This window comes from Electrona antarctica, assembly GCF_951216825.1.
Source record: "Electrona antarctica genome assembly, chromosome: 22".
Lineage (NCBI taxonomy): Eukaryota > Metazoa > Chordata > Actinopteri > Myctophiformes > Myctophidae > Electrona > Electrona antarctica.
In genome coordinates this window covers 28300851-28322245 of record NC_136805.1, presented here as the reverse complement: position 1 = coordinate 28322245, position 21395 = coordinate 28300851, and the positions used below count along the sequence as shown (strand labels likewise).

The 21395-nt window shown below is 43.0% G+C and overlaps 1 protein-coding gene across 1 annotated transcript in view; it reads left to right on the top strand.

Moving 5' to 3' along the window:
- The window catches only part of LOC306915071 (IgGFc-binding protein-like), a gene marked incomplete at its 5' end in the record, with an annotated part of 95271 nt that extends 74404 nt beyond the window's left edge, over nt 1–20867 (top strand). Inside the window, 22 exons of the mRNA XM_079492316.1 lie at nt 5007–5122; nt 5507–5785; nt 6366–6461; nt 6620–6779; nt 8249–8673; nt 8789–9365; nt 9478–10061; nt 10166–10733; nt 10824–11419; nt 11554–11711; nt 12264–12664; nt 13601–13797; nt 14678–15073; nt 15354–15637; nt 16599–16876; nt 17302–17421; nt 18172–18356; nt 18660–18820; nt 19240–19491; nt 20088–20247; nt 20372–20477; nt 20673–20867. Coding sequence (XP_079348442.1) covers nt 5007–5122; nt 5507–5785; nt 6366–6461; nt 6620–6779; nt 8249–8673; nt 8789–9365; nt 9478–10061; nt 10166–10733; nt 10824–11419; nt 11554–11711; nt 12264–12664; nt 13601–13797; nt 14678–15073; nt 15354–15637; nt 16599–16876; nt 17302–17421; nt 18172–18356; nt 18660–18820; nt 19240–19491; nt 20088–20247; nt 20372–20477; nt 20673–20776 — 6203 coding nt within the window. The remainder of the gene's footprint in view (nt 1–5006; nt 5123–5506; nt 5786–6365; nt 6462–6619; nt 6780–8248; nt 8674–8788; nt 9366–9477; nt 10062–10165; nt 10734–10823; nt 11420–11553; nt 11712–12263; nt 12665–13600; nt 13798–14677; nt 15074–15353; nt 15638–16598; nt 16877–17301; nt 17422–18171; nt 18357–18659; nt 18821–19239; nt 19492–20087; nt 20248–20371; nt 20478–20672) is intronic.
- Between the last annotated feature and the right edge of the window lie 528 nt (nt 20868–21395).

Below are 21395 nucleotides of genomic sequence, written 5' to 3'. Positions count from 1 at the left end.
AATGAAATCACACCCGGGTGAACAGGGTGAACATAGCAACCATGCTCATTTTTTCTGCACAGACTAACAAAGCCAGTTGTAGGAGTGGTTTACACCACTCAAAAATTCTATCCGGCAGAGCAAAGTAGTTTTATTTATTTTTGAATAAAGACTGAACCCTCGCACGGCAGTGGACTTTTCAGACTTAAAGACCTGACCTGCTTGCCTGCACTTCGACTGACCTGGGTTAGCATCATGGTATGAATCATTTGCAGATCAATATTACGTGCAATCTATCACCAGTGAAAAGGGCTTATTGTGGTAGGTATGTATATGTACCTACCAAGTATCAACAAGGATATGGATCAATATATACATACAGGCATGTGTAGTATATTGGTATAGTGGTATGTTAGTAATTCAATATAAACGTAAATATAAATATAGGTGCAAGTTTATTGTACAATCTTCTACACCAACCAACCACTTTCAAATTGAACAATTCACTTCCCATTACAGAGCTAGCTTACTTTTTTTTAACACCAATTTGTTGTTTTAAGTTTGTTTTAAGAAGCAAAAAGACAATCAAGCTTGAGCTCCTATAGGGCAGGTCATTCCAGAGCCGAGGAGCCCTGCAGCAAAGTCTAATTACTAATTATTGGTCTTTACTCAGTAACAACCAGCAGACTACGGCCTCAGGCTGGAACTCAGGCTGCATACAGACTCTTAAGTAGTTAATAACGTAAAAGTGTAATTATGGGGGGGGGGGGGGGGTCACCTACACCTACACAGTTATGAAGGTCATGAAGTGCCTTAAAAGCGTGTGAAAGTGGTTCATTGGTGTAGAAGATTGTACATTAAACCTGACCCTACATTTATATTTAATGTACGCACTAAATTGACACTCTGGGTTGTACAGTGTCAATTGTACTGTAAATTCCAATATATATATATTTACACATGCCTGTATCATGTACAGTATATGTCACAGTATGATTGGAAAACCAGATTGAAAAAGGTCTCCTTCACCGACGGAGGTGCCCCGTCTGAAGGGTACGCCACGAGAGGCACCAGCAATTTGCCGCGCGAAGCCACCTTCAGCCGACTAAGTGCTGTCCGAGTTATTTCCTTATAGGGACAGAATCATAAATCATTGTCTCCCCTATAGCCTCTTTACCCTTGAGTCATTTATTCTTTTGAAGGGGCGGCCCGCCGCGCCGCAAGGGAGAATGGGAGGAGAAGTGGAAGAAAACGAACACTCCTTTTTCAATCTGGTTTTCCTGTCTTCTTTCGTGTGTCATCATCAGATGTCCAGCTCAGTAGCGTGCAGCCACGCCCTCGTCTCAGGTCGCACATCGAATAGGCTGGCCTCCGAGGGTGGTTATTATGTGGTCAGGGGGATTATGTGGTCGGCGGTTTTGAAACGTCCGACCCCAGTTCGTAGGCGGTTCAGCAGGGTCCATTGCCAGTGTGGCAGTTCCTCTCCTTCAATGCCGTCTCCCGGTAGCCTGGTTAATAAACCAGACCGAATCAGCCGTTGGCAAAAAAAAGTTGCCTACCAGCGGATTTCGGTCTGGCGAGGCTCAGTAGCACGCCTCTTTCCTACAATCGAGAACAGGTCGGACCAATCGGGACACGGTATGCAATATGGGCGGGCTTTGGTACAGTGACGTTCAATGCTTGAGACTTTTGACTGACAGTAGCTCTGACCAATTGCGTCAAAGAGAAAATGTTTGAACCCGCCCCCCGGGAAATGAAATCCAAGTGGAGCCAGCCCAGACTGATATACCGCGACAGTGTTGTGTGATATTAGTCTGGCTTATTAGCCAGGCTAGTCTCCCGGGTCCTGGATGTAACGGTGGATGCGTGTTGGCCCGGCTGACTCCCACTCCTGCTTCCAGGCTGCTGCAGGCCATGCCTCTGTAGACAGGTCCTCAGGGATGGACCTAAGCAGCTCTTGTGCCGCCTTGTTGTACGGGTGGCGGGACTTGAGTCTATTTAGAGGCAGTTCTATTGTGGCAATTCCTGCTAGTACTGGCAGATGGAACACGGGGGTGGGCTTCAGACAGCCAGTTATGGTCCGTAGAGTGTTGTTTATGGCAACGTCAACCTTCCTAGCATGTGGGCTTCTGCACCAGGCTGGGGCATAGTACTCAGCTGCGGAGAAGACAAGGGCTTGTGTGGAGATTCGAAGCACCTTGGCAGATGCACCCCAGCTAGTACCGGTGAGACATCGGATTAGTGAGACCCTAGATGACCCTTTGGGGTAACACTTTATATTAAGGTCGTCTTTATAATGCATTATAGCGCATTTATAATGCATTATAATGTGCTTATAAGGCATTATAACACTCGTTATAAATGTTTGTAATCATGTATAACAACTTATAACCACGTTTATAACAATTATTATAAGTGCTGGTCATAATGCATTATTATGCTCAGTGGAACAGCACATAGAGAGAAGTGCTGTAATGTCTGTGTCATAATGCATTATAACCAATGTGTATTAAATGGAATAATGTCTTATAAGCATCAATAATATGCTATAGCAGGACTTTGAGACCTTTAAGTAAAGTGGCAAAATTTTTTAATGGTTATTAGCAGTTGTATAATTTTATAATACCCTATAGCATGACTTTGTGACCTTTAAGTAAAGTCACAAAACTTTGTATAATATGCTATAGCATATTATTGATGTTTATAAGACATTATTCCATTTAATAAACACATTGGTTATAATGCATTATGACACAGACATTACAGCACTTCTCTATGTGACTTTATAACCACCTAAGTTATAATAGTTATAATGTGCTGTTCCACTGAGCATAATAATGCATTATGACCAGCACAAGTTGTTATACATGATTACAAACATTTATAACGAACAAGCATTATAAAGGCGACCTTAATATAATGTGTTACCCACTTTGGCCCTCACTTCTTCAAGATGTTGTTTGAAGGAGAGTGTTTTATCCAGACGTACACCAAGGTACCGTCGGGCTTGCTGGAACTCCAGGCGCTTGTTGTTGACGAAGACATCCAGTTCCCTTCTTGCTTCCCTGTTGTTGAGGTGGTAAGCTGCTGACACTGTCTTGCCAATGCTGAGCTGTAGGTGCCACCTGCTCAGATAGGCTGCCAGGATGCTCATATCCTGGTATAGGCCGGCTTCCATCGCCTCCCATGTTGGTCGTCGCATCATGAGGCCAGGTCGTCAGGTTTTCCTGTAATATATACTGATCCATGTCATGGTTGATACTCGATACATCTACAATAGTACAGTTTCTTCAGTAATTTCCTAAAACAGACAGGCAACAATGTTGTTGTAGGAGCAATATGTTCTCTTTTCCTTGTTATTATAGGTAAAAGTTCAAAGTTTGATAGGTTTGAAAGTTTGAAAGAAAGATGGGTACAAACATGGGTTATAGTTTCATTGAAATTGAAACTGCATTTCCTCGTTCTGAACATTATGAACAAACAAGTTTTGTTTTGGTGAGGCCTTTATGGGAATCTGAAATGAATATCCTTTTTAACTGGTATAACAAGATGTTTGTGGGGCTTAGTTAGCATTCCATCTCCCATTGTAAAATGCCCTACTGCAGAGACTGGTGACACTGATCAATAGGCTCTACGCTATTTTGGAAATAACTCTTCCTACTTTCGGGCCTCTTCTGACTTTTCACCTTCTGAGGTGACTGCAATATAGCCTGAGAAGAGAGAATGAATGTATGTATTGTTGTTTGAGAGCGGTTTTGAAAGAGTCAAGGGATTTGCATGTCTTAATGACAGTTGGTAGGGCGTTCCACATTTTGGTGGCATAGGAGCGAAAAGAATTTAGTCCCTTGTTTGTGCCGAATCTGGGTTGTACATGGTTCGTTGCACTCCCTCTGGTGTTGTGGGTGTGGACTTCGTTAACATTAAGGAAGTATCTAGACAGGTACATGGGTATCTTGGTGGTGTATCGAATCTTGTGGACCAGACCCATTGCAAGATGCTGTACTCTGTCGTCGACCCTAAGCCATTCCAGCCTGTCGAAGTGGGCAGGGGTGAGGTGGGTTCGGGGGGCTAGGTCAAGTAGGAGCCTGACCAGTTTGTTTTGGGAAGTCTGGAGCCTGGTTTTAAGGGCCTTTGAGGTGCTGTGGTACCAGGAGGTGCATGCATAGTCAAAGAAACCCTGTACAAGGGCTCCTGTTAGGGTCTTCAAGGTGTTTTTGTTGACCAGTGAGGAGATCCTGTAAAGGAATCTTGTTCTATGGTTGACCTTTTTGATTACGTTGGTGGCCATTTTATCACCGGAAAGATTAGCCTCCAGGATGGAACCTAGGTAGGTAATTTCATAGTGTGAATTGCCCCATAAACAACCAGGACAACGCTCCACACATCCCAGACTTTTGCTCCCAAACTATGGAATGAACTCCCCACCTCTTCAGACTCCACCTTAGCCCATAGCACTTGCTGTAGCACTTGCCTTAGCCTCGATGACCCTGCAGGCGTATGCAAAGGCTAAAATATGTAATTTAGATTTATATTTTTGTAGACATAGCATTCTAGTGTATACTTGTAGTTTCATTGTACAGTTATTCTACTGTTAGACAGACTTTAGGTTCTTAGTTTACCTTTCATCCTAGATGACTATGTATTTGATACCTTCTTGCTTACTGTAAATCGCTCTGGATTAAGAGTGTCTGCTAAATGCCTAAATTGTAATAGTAAATCTCAAGAAAGATGTATGAACAATGATATTTTGTTAAAACCGTCATGTAAAAGTAGCTCTGTCTGTGTATCCTTCTGATTCCAGCCAGGAGACATGACACTTCCTTAAACAATATCATTGCTTTATTACATGACTTCAGTTCTACCTGTATAAGCTGCAGTTTCAAAACACTAAATTTAATTAACCAATATCTCATTCTTTTGATATGATTTTCTTCATTTGAATCAGTCACCTATGGTATACTAAACTTAAATATTGTGTAATTAGCCTAATTGTGATAACACCTCCTTTTTGTACACTCATGGCCTAGTTCGACTGTACCCAAGAACTGGAACCTTCCTTCGGCGAATGGATGATGGGAGCTCTTCTGGCATTGCCCTAATACAACCTTTTGTCTATTTTGGACGTAGATATAATCAGACATTTGTACGTATATCATTTATGCAATTTGCAGCATTATATTTTTGTATGGGACAGTATTATGTTTTCTTTGTGTATTCAATGATTACAGGTGATTAGCAAATAACTTCCTAACTTACTAGAATTGGGTTGTAAAAATGTATACATGTAGGCCTATAATGTATTCCTCTATATATATATATATATATATATATATATATATAAAAGAGGAAATAAAGCCATTAAATGCAGTGATTATGTGATTTGAATGATTTTCGTCAGTTCTAGTCAGTACACTGCACACACCTTTTTTTTTTTTTTTAAAGAATGTGTCTTTGAAGTAAAAAATAGTTCAGCCCCACCTGTCAAATATTTGTTTGTAATGTTTGTTTTATCCCCTATGTTTTTCAGGTTAACAGCAATGGACACCTTACCTTTAACGCTCCTTTAAGAGCGTATGTACCTCAAAGCTTCCCATATGGGAGGTATGATCTAGTTGCTCCATTCTGGACAGATTTGGACAACAGACAACATGGTGAAATCTCATATAACCAATACACCAGTGGCAGTACCCTTAATCAGGCTACACAAGATATGAATCGATACTTCCCAGGCCTTGGTGGTTTCTCTGCCCGTATGGTGTTTGTTGCGACATGGTATGAGGTGGAATACTATCGCACACGAGGATCTGTAAGTATTTTATTATTATTATTATTATTATTAGGAGCCAAGCATGTAGTCCTGTGGAACTTTGAACAGGCATAGCTCTGACCGACCGCAAATAAAACTTCAATACACATACCCTTATGAGGAACAAATTTGTCACTTTGACCTATGACCTCTGAGATCTCCCACCATTTGAATTATATGAAAAACACTTACAGTACATGTGATGATCACATTTTATGATAACCCAACAGGTGTTTTTCGTGCAAATCAAATGCTTGCAATGAATTCAGAATAAAGCCCCCTAGAACTGTTTTGACCCCTCACATGCTACTTAAAAGCACAATACAACTTTGTAAAATGTGCCTGCATATATAGATTGTTAATGGTGCCCCAACTTTCAGCAGCTGTCACAGATTCTCCTATAGGCAGGGAAACTGAATTTCAATCTCTGTGAAATGTGTTACTAGAAACCTTTACAAACAAAGTTAAAAGTCATAGTCCTCCTGTAATTGATACAGGAGGATCTATATACACTGGGCAGATTTAATGGCAAAGTATGAATCAATGATAAAGTATTTATCATTTTCTTTTCTTTTTTCAGCGCACAACATTCCAAGCAGTGTTGATCTCTGGAGATCAGTTCTCATTTATACTGATGATTTATGATACTATATACCCACCTAATCGCAGAATACAGGTAGAACAATTACAAATGTTTTGTATTGTTTGAATTGATCTGCTTTCACAGCTGTCAGCAACACAATGAGGGCGTAGTTCAGAACCTGTGTGCACATTATTGATAATATTCACCTGTACAAAACTTCAAATAATTAATATGTGTATGTGAATTCCCAGGCTGGCTACGACACGCTCCACTCATTTCAACATTACACCATGCCTGGATCATCCTTCGATCCATCCCATTACTCAAGTTTATTTCGCAGCAGCAATGTTGGTGACACTGGTCGTTGGGCTTTTCGTGTTGACCATGGATCCAGAGGCTGTGATTATAATGGTAAGAGGACACAAAAAACTATCACAGCCTAACTTCTGCTTTTTGTACACTACTATGTTGGTGAATGGTAAAGGGATATTAATGAACATATTAATGGAAAATCACACCCGTGTGAACTGAGTGGTGCAACTCCCCTCTCCCCCTGCCTCTCTCTCTCTCTCTCTCTCTCTCTCTCTGTAATTAGCAGGCAACAGTGCAACACTATCTCTCTCTCTCTCTCTCTCTGTTTCTGGCACAACAGCGCCACTTTTGCCCCTACTGGTAACATCGTTACGATGTTACTGGTAACATCGGGACATAGTCACATAGGTTAGGACATAGGGACATTGCTGTTCCTTGGAGTGGTTACACCACTCAAAAAAAGAGTAAAGGGTGCAATGTGGTAACAATGTGCAATGGGGTAACAATGTGCTTTACATTACATAGGCCTATTCAACACATAATTCTCATATTGACAACAGAGGCATCGTAGACCTACGTCACATGTAATATAGGCTACTGTGAATGTATATTTTTGAGTGGTGCAACCACTCCCTTACGGAGCTATGTGTGTGGGTGGGTGGCTGGGTGCGTCTGAGCACGAAAACAGCATGGTTGTTTTTCACCACCTGTGCGCAACCTAACACACACACAAACACACACACACATGTTAACTTATGTGATTTTGGGTGTGCCAGTACAGTACAGTGACAGTACAGTAGAGTAGAGGGTACAGTAGAGGGACCCCCACACGGTAACTCTGTCATTTCTCAACCGTTATTTTATTTTTTAAACATGTTTATTGATTTCTCAATTGACCCCCCCCCCCCCCCCCATACACACATGGTAGTAGGACTACATATATAGAAATACAATCTTGAAAGAAGTAACAATTCTCAATAGTATTATATATCCATAACAAATACAAAAAAAAAAAAAAAAAAGACAATCATGTATACACTTTCTGTATGGACAACGCTTCTTCAATGTTACCATTTTTAAGGGACTCCAAGAACCTCCCATAATCTTATAAAATTAAGCAGGTTTATTCCTAATTAGGCTTTGTCACGTGTTAAACTGGATGTTAAATTCCTCAACGAAAAGCCAATCGTGGGTGCATTGACATTTTTCCAACATGACGCAATTAAGCATCTGGCCTTAATATACTGTGAATGTTAATGAATGTGATGTAGTAGTGTAGTTATGTATAGTAGCTTTTCCACTGTTATTAATACTTGGCCTACTTAAATTACTTTGGACACTAAACATCTACCCCAGTGGTTCCCAAACTATGGCTCAATTCCCAAAATGGGGTTGTGTGAAGGTGCCATTGAGGTTGCAAATTGGCAACCCTTTATTTTTTATTGTTTTACAAAGACACCAGGGATGGCATAAAAGTTTGAAAACCCCTAATCTACCAAGTTGGGTTTCTTGGTAGATTTTATCTTAACCTGATTGACCTTATCCTGTCCATTTGATTTGTTTTCAAGGTTCCCCTGTCCAGTTGGGTGACTCCTTCTTGAGTAGCACTTGCAATCAGAGGTGCACCTGTACCCAGTCCGAACGGCTGCAGTGCCACAACATCCAACCCTGTTCCTTCTCCCAAATCTGCAGTCGTGATACTTTTGCGTACTCCTGCCAGACGGTACAGAGACGCACCTGTACCATCGCTGGCGATCCTCACTACTACACCTTTGATCGTCAAGTATTTCACTTCCAGGGCACCTGCACTTATGTCCTGTCTGAGCAGTGTGGCCGTCCTCTCTCTCGCCGTAGACAAAGTCTGCCCTACTATCGTGTGGAGGGCAAGAATGAACACAGGGGCAGCACCCGGGTGTCATGGACTCGACTAGTCAAAGTGTTTGTCTATGATGAAGTTATTGAGCTTGTCAAGGGCCACCGTGCTGAGGCAAAGGTTAGTCGTTTTGTTAAGCCTAATTTATACTGTACTTCATTCATTGTATGATTTTTTTTTTGTTTGACAATGAAACATATACAGAAAATGTGCCTTTATGCTCATTGACCTGCAGGTGAATGGAACCTATACTGCCACACCGTTCTCTCTTCATAACAACAGAGTCCAAGTCTACCAGTCAGGATTTTCCGTGGTTGTGAGCACTGATTTTGGCTTGCTGGTATCCTATGATGCCTACAGCTATGTCACGATCAAAGTGCCCTACGATTACCAAAATGCCACTTGTGGCCTCTGTGGAAACTTCAACCACCACCCCCAGGATGACTTCCGGACCCGTCAAGGCCAGGTTGTGAGCTCTGATGTTGTCTTCGCTAATAGCTGGAAGGCGTCAGGGGATGATGATCCTGGTTGTGGACCCCGATGCGGAGGCCTGAACTGTGCTGCCTGCACCTCGGCTCAGACAAATCTCTATAGCAACAATGAACACTGCGGCATCCTGCAAAACCCATACGGACCCTTCACTAATTGCCATCGACAGATTCCCCCAGAGAAATATGTGGAGAGTTGTGTGTATGATATGTGTGTAGGAGGAGGGTACCAGCCTATCCTGTGCCAGGGCCTCAGTGCTTATGCTAGACAGTGTGAACAGCATGGGATCCAGGTGAACACCTGGAGGCAACCCGGCTTCTGTGGTATGTATGAACTACTTCATGTCAACAGTCAACCACAGAACAATGTTTTGCCTTGGGGCAAGAATGTCAATGATATGAATGTCAATCAATTTTTATATCTTAATTTGTCCAGAAATCTCCTGCCCAGCCAACAGTCACTTCGAGCCACGCGGCACTGGGTGCCCTGCGACTTGCGTCAACCCCAATGCCACCCGGAATTGCCCCATTCCTTCTCAAGAGAGCTGTATTTGCAACACAGGACACGTCCTCAGCGCTGGGGTCTGTGTCCCTCTTGCTCAGTGTGGCTGTACGTTTGAAGACCGCTACTACAGGTCCGGACAAACTATCATCCTGGACATTGACTGTGGGAGGAGCTGTCGCTGCAGTCATGGCTCCATGACCTGCCACTCTCACGGATGTGGTCCACTGGAGTCTTGCAGGGTGGAGGATGGAGAACGGGGGTGCAGACCTAACAGCTATGAAACTTGCTGGGTGAAGGGACCGAGATCCTATCGCACATTTGATGGAATGACGTACGAGTATCCTGGAGCTTGTCAATTGACCCTCGCCAGGGTAATGGGATTGTCCCAGTACCCTCACTTCTCTGTGACAGCAGAGAAGATCCCCAGAGGCCGATATGGTTTTGAGCGCTTGTTGAAATTTGAGGCTGAGGGGACCCAGGTGTCTATTGACATAGGAGGTAGCAGCAGAGTGCAGGTGATTATTTTTGGGGGCTTGTATTTGTCTGCCTGTGTCTTAAGTAATGCCTTATTCCCCTTGTGAATCCTTACAGTCAACCTCTTATATTGTTTTTTGCTTAGGTTGATGGTCAGGTCATTGGACTCCCATTTACCACTGCGTCCAACCGAATCCGCATCTTCCACAGCAACGTTCACACCATCATCATCCACACCTCTTTTGATGTGGTCATACAAGCAGACTGGCCTCACTTGGTGCGTGTCACAGTGCCCAGTGTCTACAACGGTTCACTCGGTGGACTCTGTGGGAACTACAACGGTCATCAGCATGATGACTTCCGTACACCCAATGGCATTTTGGTCGACAGCTCTCAGACTTTTGGTGACAGTTGGCGGGACGGCTCTCTGTCAGCACACTGTGTGGAAAGCGGCGGGCAGACTAGTCCGAATCAAAACAACCCAGCAATGTATTATTCCAGTCAATACTGTGGTGTCATGGGTTTGAGAAGTGGGCCATTCGCCATATGCCAGGCCAGGGTGGACCCACACGACCATGTAGGGCAGTGTGTGGGGGACATGAGGGAGGCCAGAGATCCAACTGTAGCTATGTGCGAGGCTCTGCGTGATTATGCACTGCTGTGCCAACAAACTGGCATCACCTTAGGGGACTGGAGGACCACCACAGGCTGTGGTAAGAACATTGTTCTTGCCCTTTCAGAGCTCTACATTGTTCATTTGATATTGATCATTTTCATGACTTTAGTGCTTTTCTCTTTTTCAGTGCAAACGTGTCCATCTAACAGCCACTATGAACTGTGTGGCACTTCCTGCCCCTCCTCCTGCCCCAGTCTGTCCTTCCCCTTTTACTGTGCCACCGTGTGCCAGGAAGGGTGCCAGTGTGATGATGGCTTCCTCCTCAGTGGCAACCGGTGTGTGCCAACCATCGGCTGTGGATGCCAGCATGAGGGCCGCTATCGGCAAGCTGGTGAGAGCTTCTGGGCTGGTGAGGAGTGTCAGAGCTACTGTAGCTGTAACGGCACCACTGGCGCGGTCCACTGTACGCCCAGAACCTGTGCTCCCCAGGAATCCTGCCGGGTAACAGACGGTGACTATGGCTGCCACCCAAGTCCCCATGGCACCTGTTCTGCCTCCGGGGACCCTCACTACCTCACCTTTGATGGCAAAGCATTTGACTTCCAGGGGACCTGTCGCTATGTTCTGGCAACCGTGTGCAATGACACCAGTTTGCATCAGTTTCAAGTAGATGCCAAGAATGAGGCATGGCAAGGATCCAGTGTTTCCATCACGGCTGAAGTGTTTGTCAGTGTGTGGGGCTACCAGGTGCACATGTCAAGGGGGAGACGTGGAGAGGTGCAGGTAAGTCATATGTGAACCAGTAATTGCATTGTTGCATTGTATTGTATAATTTTTAGTACTATTACAGAACTCATTAGGAAAAAAGGCACATCGTTATTTTCAAAACCATATAATTTATAAAACTTTCCTTTAAGGTGAATGGCGTGTCTAGAAACTTGCCTATTCTCTTGGATGGTGGTCGTGTGTCTATCTATCTTAGTGGACATCGCACATTTGTCAATACTGACTTTGGGCTCAGTGTCACCTATGATGGGTCAACTTGGGTGTCCATCTCTGTACCGTCAAACTATAGGTATGTTTCATGTATATGTCTTGCTGTTAATTAAATGTCTTGCTCTATGTTTAAACAATAACAATTCAAATCGGTAAAGTTGTTTAGCATTTCAATCCCCAGTTTTCCGGTCGCAGTGTTCCTGTACCTCACGTAGGCTTCTGTAGATGACTCTGATATAGGTGCGGAAGAAAAGTAGACAACCTGCTGCTAGTCTTGCATCTTTTCGTTTGTTAGACACCGTAAGACACGTATTAATTTAAATAGGTCACAGCCAATAAATAGGTCATGTAGTTTGTCATGTAATTCATTCATTTCACTTCTACAGCTGCTAGTTGAAATCTCTCCTTTCAGCTACACACTTTGACACACATCATGCCAGGCTGTCACGCATAGCTTGGATTTGCTCAATTTATTGCATTTTACCAGAATGGACTAGTGTTGGCAGACACTGCTGGTGTGAATTCAGCATAATAATAATATTATTTAATTTGTCTGATATTACAAATCTCTTAATGTCTGCAAAAGTAGTTCGACATTCTGATTAAAACCATTTGTTTTCTCTCATTTCAGTGACAAAACGTGCGGACTGTGTGGGAACTTCAACGGGAACCAGAATGACGAGTTCCTCACGGCTGCTGGACTTGTGGCCTCTTCTGCCACTGTGTTTGGCAATGCCTGGAAGGTGCCCAGCGACAACACCTGCAGTGAAGGGTGCGGTGCGTCCTGCCCGCGCTGTGCCAACGAGGCGCCCTCTAGAGCCCAATGTGCCATGATCCAAGCCTCTGAGGGCCCCCTCAGTTTCTGCCACGGGGAGGTGGACCCAACGTCTTACTTCAAGGACTGTGTGTTTGATGTGTGCATTACGGGGAGCAGAGGCCAAGATGTGCTGTGCAGAGCTATTCAGACTTACGTCATCGCCTGTCAATCTGCCAATGTTAGAATCTACCCTTGGAGGCAGAACACAACCTGCAGTAAGTTTACTCTGGTACCCATGACATCTGGGATCTATAGATTGTATCTACAGTATGGCTCATGTTACATACAGTATCAGTATATCAGTAAAAAAAAATGCAGTCAGGCAAGGATTATTAAGATGCCGGCAAACACAAGATTACTGTGTCTCACATTACAGTCAGTGCAATGCCTAAAAGGTAAGGTAAGGTCAATTTATTTAGAAAGTGCCTTTCAAAACAAATGTTACAAGGTGCTGTACAATAACATGAAATAAAACAAGAGCATCACATCATAGATCAACAATAAAATGACACAAAACAATAGTAAAATGCATTAGAGTAGAGCAGTGAATAAAATACCTATAAATACACAGTACCTATGTAGACAATATTACGAACCTGCTTACAAAACAAGTGGGTTTTTAGCAGCTTTTTAAAGGCATCGACAGACTCTGCCCTTCTTAGGGAGAGTGGTAGTTCGTTCCATAAGGAAGGGGCTACGAACGCAAACGCTCTATCACCTTTTGTTCTTAATTTTGTTTTAGGAACAATGAGAAGGTCTTTGCCTGAGGACCTAAGTGTTCTCACATTAACTTTAGCCAATGTAAGGCGGCAAGCACTGGAGTAATATGAGATCTTCTAAAAGTATCCATTTCAATCAGTGCAATACGAAAGAAAGTGACAGTGTTCTCATTGGGAGTACATACCATACCCTAAGAATGTCTTTAAACACCTTGATACTCTAACTTATTACGGTAGACCTGGGAGAGCAACCATTGTGTGTCTCGTTGTGAATCCTCAAAGCAACTGGCACGAAGGAGCTGCCAACCCTGGGGAAGTGAATCTGTTTTAAGATGCCATCAGACCATATAGTTATAATATATCTAGAGTGTGGACTGCCCTACTGTATTGCCTACTGTATAAACTAAACCTTCCTTTCTTTCTTGCTTGCAGGGCTTGATTGTCCAGAAAACAGCCATTATGAGCTTTGTGGCACAGACTGCGGGCACACATGTGCCAGCAGCATCGATGCTAGCTGCGAGCAAGTGTGCTCTGAGGGCTGTTTCTGTGATGAGGGTTATCTCAGGAGTGGAGGTCAGTGTGTCCCTGTGGAACGATGTGGCTGCCAGTACGATGGATTCTACTTTGGGGTAAGCATTCCAGTCAGTCAGTTCTTTTCACTAGTATGTCCACTTAAAGCTCCACTTCATAACCTTTTGATAACGGGGCAGCAGCGGCTCAGGGGTAGATCGAGTGACCGGATAGGAACCGCAAGGTTCCCAGTTCAAACCCAGGCTCCCCCAGAGTTGGTGTCGAGCAAGACTTTGAACCCCTAAGTTGCATTTTTAACCCTAGAACACTAAACACCGTGATTTTCACCCGGACAATTATATTTTTGTAATTTTCATAATGCTGCTGATGTCTGAGGTGGGTGGGTCTTTCAGTACCTTCATGATGCTCAGTGACATCATAGAAGGTAGATTTGTTTCCCTGCCCACATCAATGTTATTTTTTACAGGCAGATGTTCGGTGAATTTTAGTGATAGTGTGATAGATAAAAATCCCATACCCCCACAATGGACTTGTTTTTTTCACCATCTCCCAGGAATGGGTGGACCAAAGGAGAAGTTCCCAACTCCATTTCCTTTTTTAGGAATATTTTTTAAATAATATGCCGATTTTGCCCCCTATGAAATGTGAGCATATTATTCCAAATTTATTCCACCAGTCTTAAATACTAAAAATACGTTGAAATATAGATTGTCTATAGGTTGTCTTGTCTATGTTACGAATAATTATAGATTGTCTATAGGTTGTCTGTAGTACAAAGATCACATAACTAGTGCAGAAAAAGGATGTACTGTAGCTTACAGTACAGGTGCAGAGAGGAAAAACATTAACATGACATGGCAACATAAGAGCCACTGACAAGAAAACAATGATTATGAAACCGAACTAAAGCAAACTCAGGTAGTGTGTAACATGATTTCTGAGTGCAGTGTGCTTCTCTCTTTCCCTTACACCTTACAGACTGGTGAGACTTTTTGGACACCCGGTTGCTCCCAGCGATGTGAATGCTTTGCCCCGAATGATCTGCGTTGCTCTTCTGTATCCTGTCCCCCCATGCAACAGTGCACGATCGAAAACGGCCAACTAGGCTGCTTTGACGCATTCACCACCTGCACTGTGTGGGGGGACCCCCACTATGTCACCTTTGATGGTGCACTGGCTCATTTCCAGGGCACATGCTCTTACGTCATCACAGAGAGTGTGAATAGCACTGCCACTGAAACTGGGTTCAGAGTGGTCGCGACTAACAATCACCGTGGCAGCAATCATGTATCATTTGTGTCAGCAGTGGACATATACCTGTCGAATCAACAAGAGACAGCCCATGTCAGGATTGGAGCCAACAGGAGAGTGAAGGTAAATTCATTGTTAGAGGAAAACGCAACCCTATGCCACTGAGCTTGGGACACAGTAACACAGCTGCTAGTTATTCTATTAACACACTCTACCAGATTGGTTAAAATAATGTTTAATTCATTCAGATGACTAATTCATAAATAACAGGATTGTAGCTTCAAATTTAAAGAGCATTATTAGGGTATCTATCCCTGCTCTAGGGTGTCTGTGAACGCTTATGTCAGTATAAGCATTATTGGCTGAATATTCATTATCAATGTTTCTCTCTCTTATATTCTAGGTTAACAACAGTGATGTGTCTCTCCCTGCCACTGTGGGCAGTCTAGCTCGGGTGGAAGGTGATGGATCTTATGTAGTGGTCAACGCCCGCCATGTGATTGTCCAGTTTGATGGCCGGAGCACGCTGTTGGTCATAGTGGGTCAGAACCATCGCAACAGAGTTGTTGGCATGTGTGGTAACTTCAACGGTAACCCTGAGGATGACAAAGCCTTGCCCGACGGCACAGTGGCACAGAATGACAACGATTTTGGGGATGGCTGGAAGTCTCCAACTAGCCGTACTGGGTGAGCCAATGAATCAGTCAATGTATTGACTTTTTCGGTCTTTTTATCCCCTTTTTTCCCGCACAATAAAAACAGTACAAAAGGTAACAATTATTAAAAGACACAGAAATAAGTGCAAATGAGAAAGGAAGCCCATATAATATAGGGCTTACCATATATAAGGTTCTCACCTAAAATAATAAACAAAAAAGTGGTAAGTTAAACATACTTAACATAGTAATCTAACATAAAACACGACAAACAACAACTACCAAATGCGCGTGTCTGCGTATACTGTATGCAGAAGTAGGGCTACATTTAGTACATTATATGGTAGAAGCCAGTGGAGAGGCTTGATTCATAAGGCTGTCCCTCAGTCTATTGTATGTTCAAAGTTACTGAGTGATAATAAGTATGTGGGACGTGGGTATATTCCAGAGTAAAGAATATAGAGCTGGCTATGAGTGGTAGGCCTACGGCTGAAGCGAGGATGTACAATTGGATTGTCTAATATGAACTTGCGAGTTGGTTTGAAAGGTGTAGTAAGCTTAAAGGTAGGACTGTGTTAATATCATAGATAGACAATACTTTTGTTTGTTTGTTGTTGTTTTTTTAGATTTGTTTTTGGCTTTTCTGCCCTTATTGATAGTATCAAGTGAAGACAGGAAAGAGAGAAGGGGAGAGACATGCAGCAAAGGTCGTCATGAATGGGACTCGAACATGCGACACGCTGTCAGGCCAAAGCCTATATGTGGCATGCGTCTGGACCACTTACACTACATTTAGTTTTTTGGAGCCAAATGGTTATAGAAGCTAGGTAGCTATTCTTATACATTTTCTGTCAACACATTGACAAGAAAGAAAACAAAAGTGTACGGTATCTTCCAATTAAAACGCAACACATCGCATTACTTTTAAACAAGCGACACGACACGGTGAAATATAAATAGGCTTAATCTGAGCCTCTCCATATCCTTACTAGATGTGGGGCCACAGATGACCGTAGCGGTGGCGGCGTAGAGAACTGTCGCTTCAGAGAGGAGTACTCACAGCTGTGTAGCATCATCACCAACACTACTGGGCCGTTCAGCACCTGCCACCTGCACTCTGACCCTCAGCCATTCTTCACTTCCTGTGTCTATGACCTCTGCCTCTACTCACCGGCCAATGGCATGCTGTGTTCTGCTATCTCGTCCTATGAGAGAAGCTGTGCTGTCTTTGGGCTGGAAATCCCCCAGTGGCGTTCTGATTTGCAGTGTGGTATGTAGACAGACAACGGCTTTGACAAATTGGCAAGATAACACAAAGAAAGATGAATGGTTTCCCCTCTTTTTCCCATTTTCTCCCATTTTCATCTATTCTACAGTATTTAGTTTTTGACATTTAATTTAATTTGTGTGTGTGTGTGTGTGTGTGTGTGTGTGTGACGTGTGTGTGTGTGTGTGTGTGTGTGTGTGTGTGTGTGTGTGTGTGTGTGTGTGTGTGTGTGTGTGTGTGTGTGTGTGTGTGTGTGTGTGTGTGTGTGTGTGTGTGTGTGTGTGTGTGTGTGTGTGTGTGTGTGTTTGGTGTTTTGTAGCTGCTGTTTGTCTGTGTTTATTTGTATACTTCAAATAAAATAAAATAGAATAATGGGATTAACGGTATTTTACACTTTTTCTTACCCTGTTTTGTTTATTTTTCTCCAGCGGAGACAGACCCCTGTGAGGAGCTGGACTGTGTCGAGCATGAGTGGTGTGGGGAGGAGCGTGGTGTCCACGGCTGCTTCTGTGATGAGAACCACCATCGCCGCAACAACGAGAGCTATGGTACAGTACAGGTCACACGACTTCTGTATGTATGATGAAAACGTCTTTCATAGGTGTGTTGATAGGTTAACAGTGCTATGGATTGTCTGTTATTTACATGTATGCCAACTAAGTCAGCCCATCAGGGCCCTGTGACTCGGGAACAATCTACATGGGGTGTAGAGGTTCAGGATCAGGAGTCTGAAACACTAAAGTATGATGTTTTATTAATGACATGATAGGGGTCTGCATTCCTTATTCATCTCCAACAGGAGATTCTTGCATTTGAACGATAGAATACATGACTCGCAGGAAGAGTCCTTTATTCAAAACGTTACTTGAGTAAACGTAGAAACGTATTGGCATGAAGAAGTACCAAAGTACTCACAGTGTGTGTGCGTGCGTGTGTGTGCGTGCGTGTGTGCGTGCATGTGTCCGGCTGTGCGCGTGCGTGTTTTGAAAGATAGAGGAAGGTAGACAATGAATGTGTATGAGAGATAAGTAATCATATGCCACACTTTCATAGCAATACATAGAGATGTCACTGCATACAATGTTGCTATTATTAATAAGAGCATAATATGCCTTCTGGCACAGATTTGCACTCTATACACATTTCTATAGTTGTAGTTATTGTTTTTGGTGTATTACATTATAAAATGTAACATATTTTGATCTCTCTCTCTCTGTATATTAATTTGTCTCCTGTGCCTGATCTCTCTCTCTGTATATTAATTTGTCTCCTGTGCCTGATCTCTCTCCCGTACATAGATTCATTTGTCTCCTGTACCAGTAGTGCAGCCAACATGTCCTTGTCCCGATGCCAGGTGTTTGAAGCTGGCTTCCATCCTGAGGTCCTCCATCTCAAGGACTCATCCTGCAAAGGGACTCTCCAGGATGGAAGGCTGGTGTTCCACTTCGATAACAATGCAGAGCAGTGTGGGACAGTTCTCTCGGTAAATACGTCCAAAGTCTAGAATATTGTAGTTACAGTACTGGCTCGTCAAAGCTTACAGTACTCACTTATCAGCGCACTAGATACCTGTACAGGAAGTTAGGAACCAGGATAGGATTAATGCTGATGTATTTAACCCTACATATTGTTTATACTTGGCGCATTGGCTCGATTTTGAAGCTTTAAGGGAATTCAAATGTATTCAGCATCTGAGTGATGAACACATTCAATTAACCTAAAAATAAAAACTTGTACTTTTAATATTAATGCTAATTTATGCTTCCTCACATGACCCTTTTGATAGAGCAATGGGTCCTACTTCATATACAAGAACGTCATCTCGGGTGATGTGGACCCCCATGACAGGATCATCAGTCGTGAGAAGAGCATTCACCTGACTTTCAGCTGCGAGTACCCTCTGAGCCAGTCTCTGTCTATGGCTGTTGGCATTAACCCCATCGAGAGGTGAGAGCCTCTGAGTCTGCATCAATTCTACAAACTGTTAATACAAATTTGAATCAATCAATCATCCCAGGCCATTACCCAGAACCCATTTCACCACAACCCCCTTATTTCCCATAAATCCTCCCATTGGAAGGCGCCAACATGGTTTTAGTTAGTTCTGTATACATGAATTGTGTCAGCTAACTTCTCTGACTGTTGGGTTCAGCTTCATTGAGGTGTGAGCCAAGACAGTTCCTGATATTTTTGTGTCTTGAATTGAGATGCTGATGCATTTTACCTGTTTATTTCTTTTTGTGCAAGCGCTGATAAGTTCTTAACTGTTGTGTTTTATCAAATTAGTTACTTGGTTATTTCAACATGTCTTACCTTATAACTTTGATGACCTTATATATAATGCATTAGTTGTTGTTTTTTTGTAGCATTGTGTCCAGGAGACTTCCATCAGGGATGGGCAGCTATCGTATGAGAATGATCCCATTCTTGGACGCCGGCTACCATTCCCCCTACACGGGTGAAAGTAACATGGAAATGGAAATAAACCAGAGGATGTACATCGAGGTGCGATCGGAGGGAGTGGACAGGCAACAGATCGCCACTGTTCTGGACTCCTGCTGGGCCACACCTGTCAACAACGCCAATTATCCTGTCCGCTGGGATCTCCTTGTTAGAGAGTAAGCAATTTCAAAATTTCAGTAAAATTTTACTATGGTGCCAAATCATAACAAGTTGTATAGTTACATAATATTGTAGAGCAGAAGCCCAACATTTCCCCCGCTGAGCAAGCATTTAGCGAAAGTGGAAGGGAGAAACTGGGACCACTGGTAGGCCGTTAGGCTATTGCAAGGGGATGTTGAGGGTGAGGATGTTGGTCCACCCTCAGCCCTCCTCTTCCGGTGGGGCACTTGTGTTTTCACTCCACTAATCCCCAATGTATACAGGTGTTCTGAATGACCCTGCCGATAGGCCACAGATACGGTAGCGTATAGCTCGGAATCTGTACTTGAGAGATTAGCTACTGTGTGATTTAAGTGATGAGTATTAACACTGGTAATGGAGCCCTTGCATCTGCACAGTAAAATAATCTGTGTCATTATTATTGAAAATAATAATTATATATACATTTTCAATATAATATAGACAGCAATTTGTAGCCAATAAACATCCTCAAACACTTGTCTTCTCTCTTTTAGCCGCACTAGTATTTCACTCCTTGATCTAGCTGCTACATTGTTTTGTAATAATTGCAACATCCTTCCCTGTGGTCCAGGTGTCCTAATGAAAGGGACACTACAGTAGAACTGGACATGAATGGTGTCTCCGACGTGGCACGTTTCTCCTTCAGGATGTTCACCTTCCACAACTTCTCCACCATCTACCTGCACTGCCAGATCCACTTGTGTCTGATACACCAGCAGGACTGCACTGCTGTATGTATCCATGTTTGTGTGTGCGTGTGCATGACACAGTTTTGCGAAAAACTATAAATTAGTAGGCTACAGTGTCTTTGAGCTTCGGCTAAATGTCTCAAATATGAATGTTACTTTCCTGCAGCATTGCTACCCTGGCTACCACATAAGAAACCGCAGGGAGGTGTCCTATGACACTGCAGGTGTCTCACTGGGACTGGGACCATTAACCTGGAACGTGCCGAGTGGAGGTACAGTTATCTTATCTTCATGACGGTTCTCATATGACATACAGTATACAGCAGTGTTGGAGTAAATGTTTTACTTTTCAATGTAAATTCACCCCAGAACCTACCATGTTCAGGACCGTAAATGTTTATATCCCATATCTATTATTTATCTTAGTGATTTAGGCTAATAGTATTTGGGTTTTTTTCCTTTTCCAGGTGAACGGCTGGTGAGGTCTGTGTTAAGGAGTGGCACTCCCAGTCACTTTGCATCTCTGCTGATCCTGGTAATCACTTCACTGACTGTTGCAACCCTGGCTTAAGAAGAGTGCACCAACGCAGGCATGCATGCACGCACCACGCACGTACGCACGCACCATGCACGACACGCACCATGCACGGCACACACACACACACACACACACACACACACACACACACACACACACACACACACACACACACACACACACACACACACACGGTTACAGATTATGACAAACGATATGCTTAATATATTCAGTAGATATCTAAGTGGGCAGACATTATTTTTAAATGATTCTATTATCTTTCGGTTATTTTCAAACATTACTTGTCAGAGCTTGCATTTTTTATTTTGTTTTAATAGGATGTAAATATTACGTTTAATTGTGATGATGGTGAGGATTGTTATGATGATTATGAAGATGATGAAGTAAAATGTGTGATAATTCTGTAATTGTTACACAATGCTAGCAGTTATAGTATGATTGAGTACCTGTTTATAAAGGGAAAGCAACAGTAGGCAGCACAAGAAAAACCACAGAAGACATCATTGCTGATTGTGGTTAAGCCTTCATACTATGATGATGATATACTTGGGGCATTTAATATGATTATAATTTGTCTTACTAAGGATTTATTTTGTTTATCAATATATATATATAATATGTAGGGTATTAA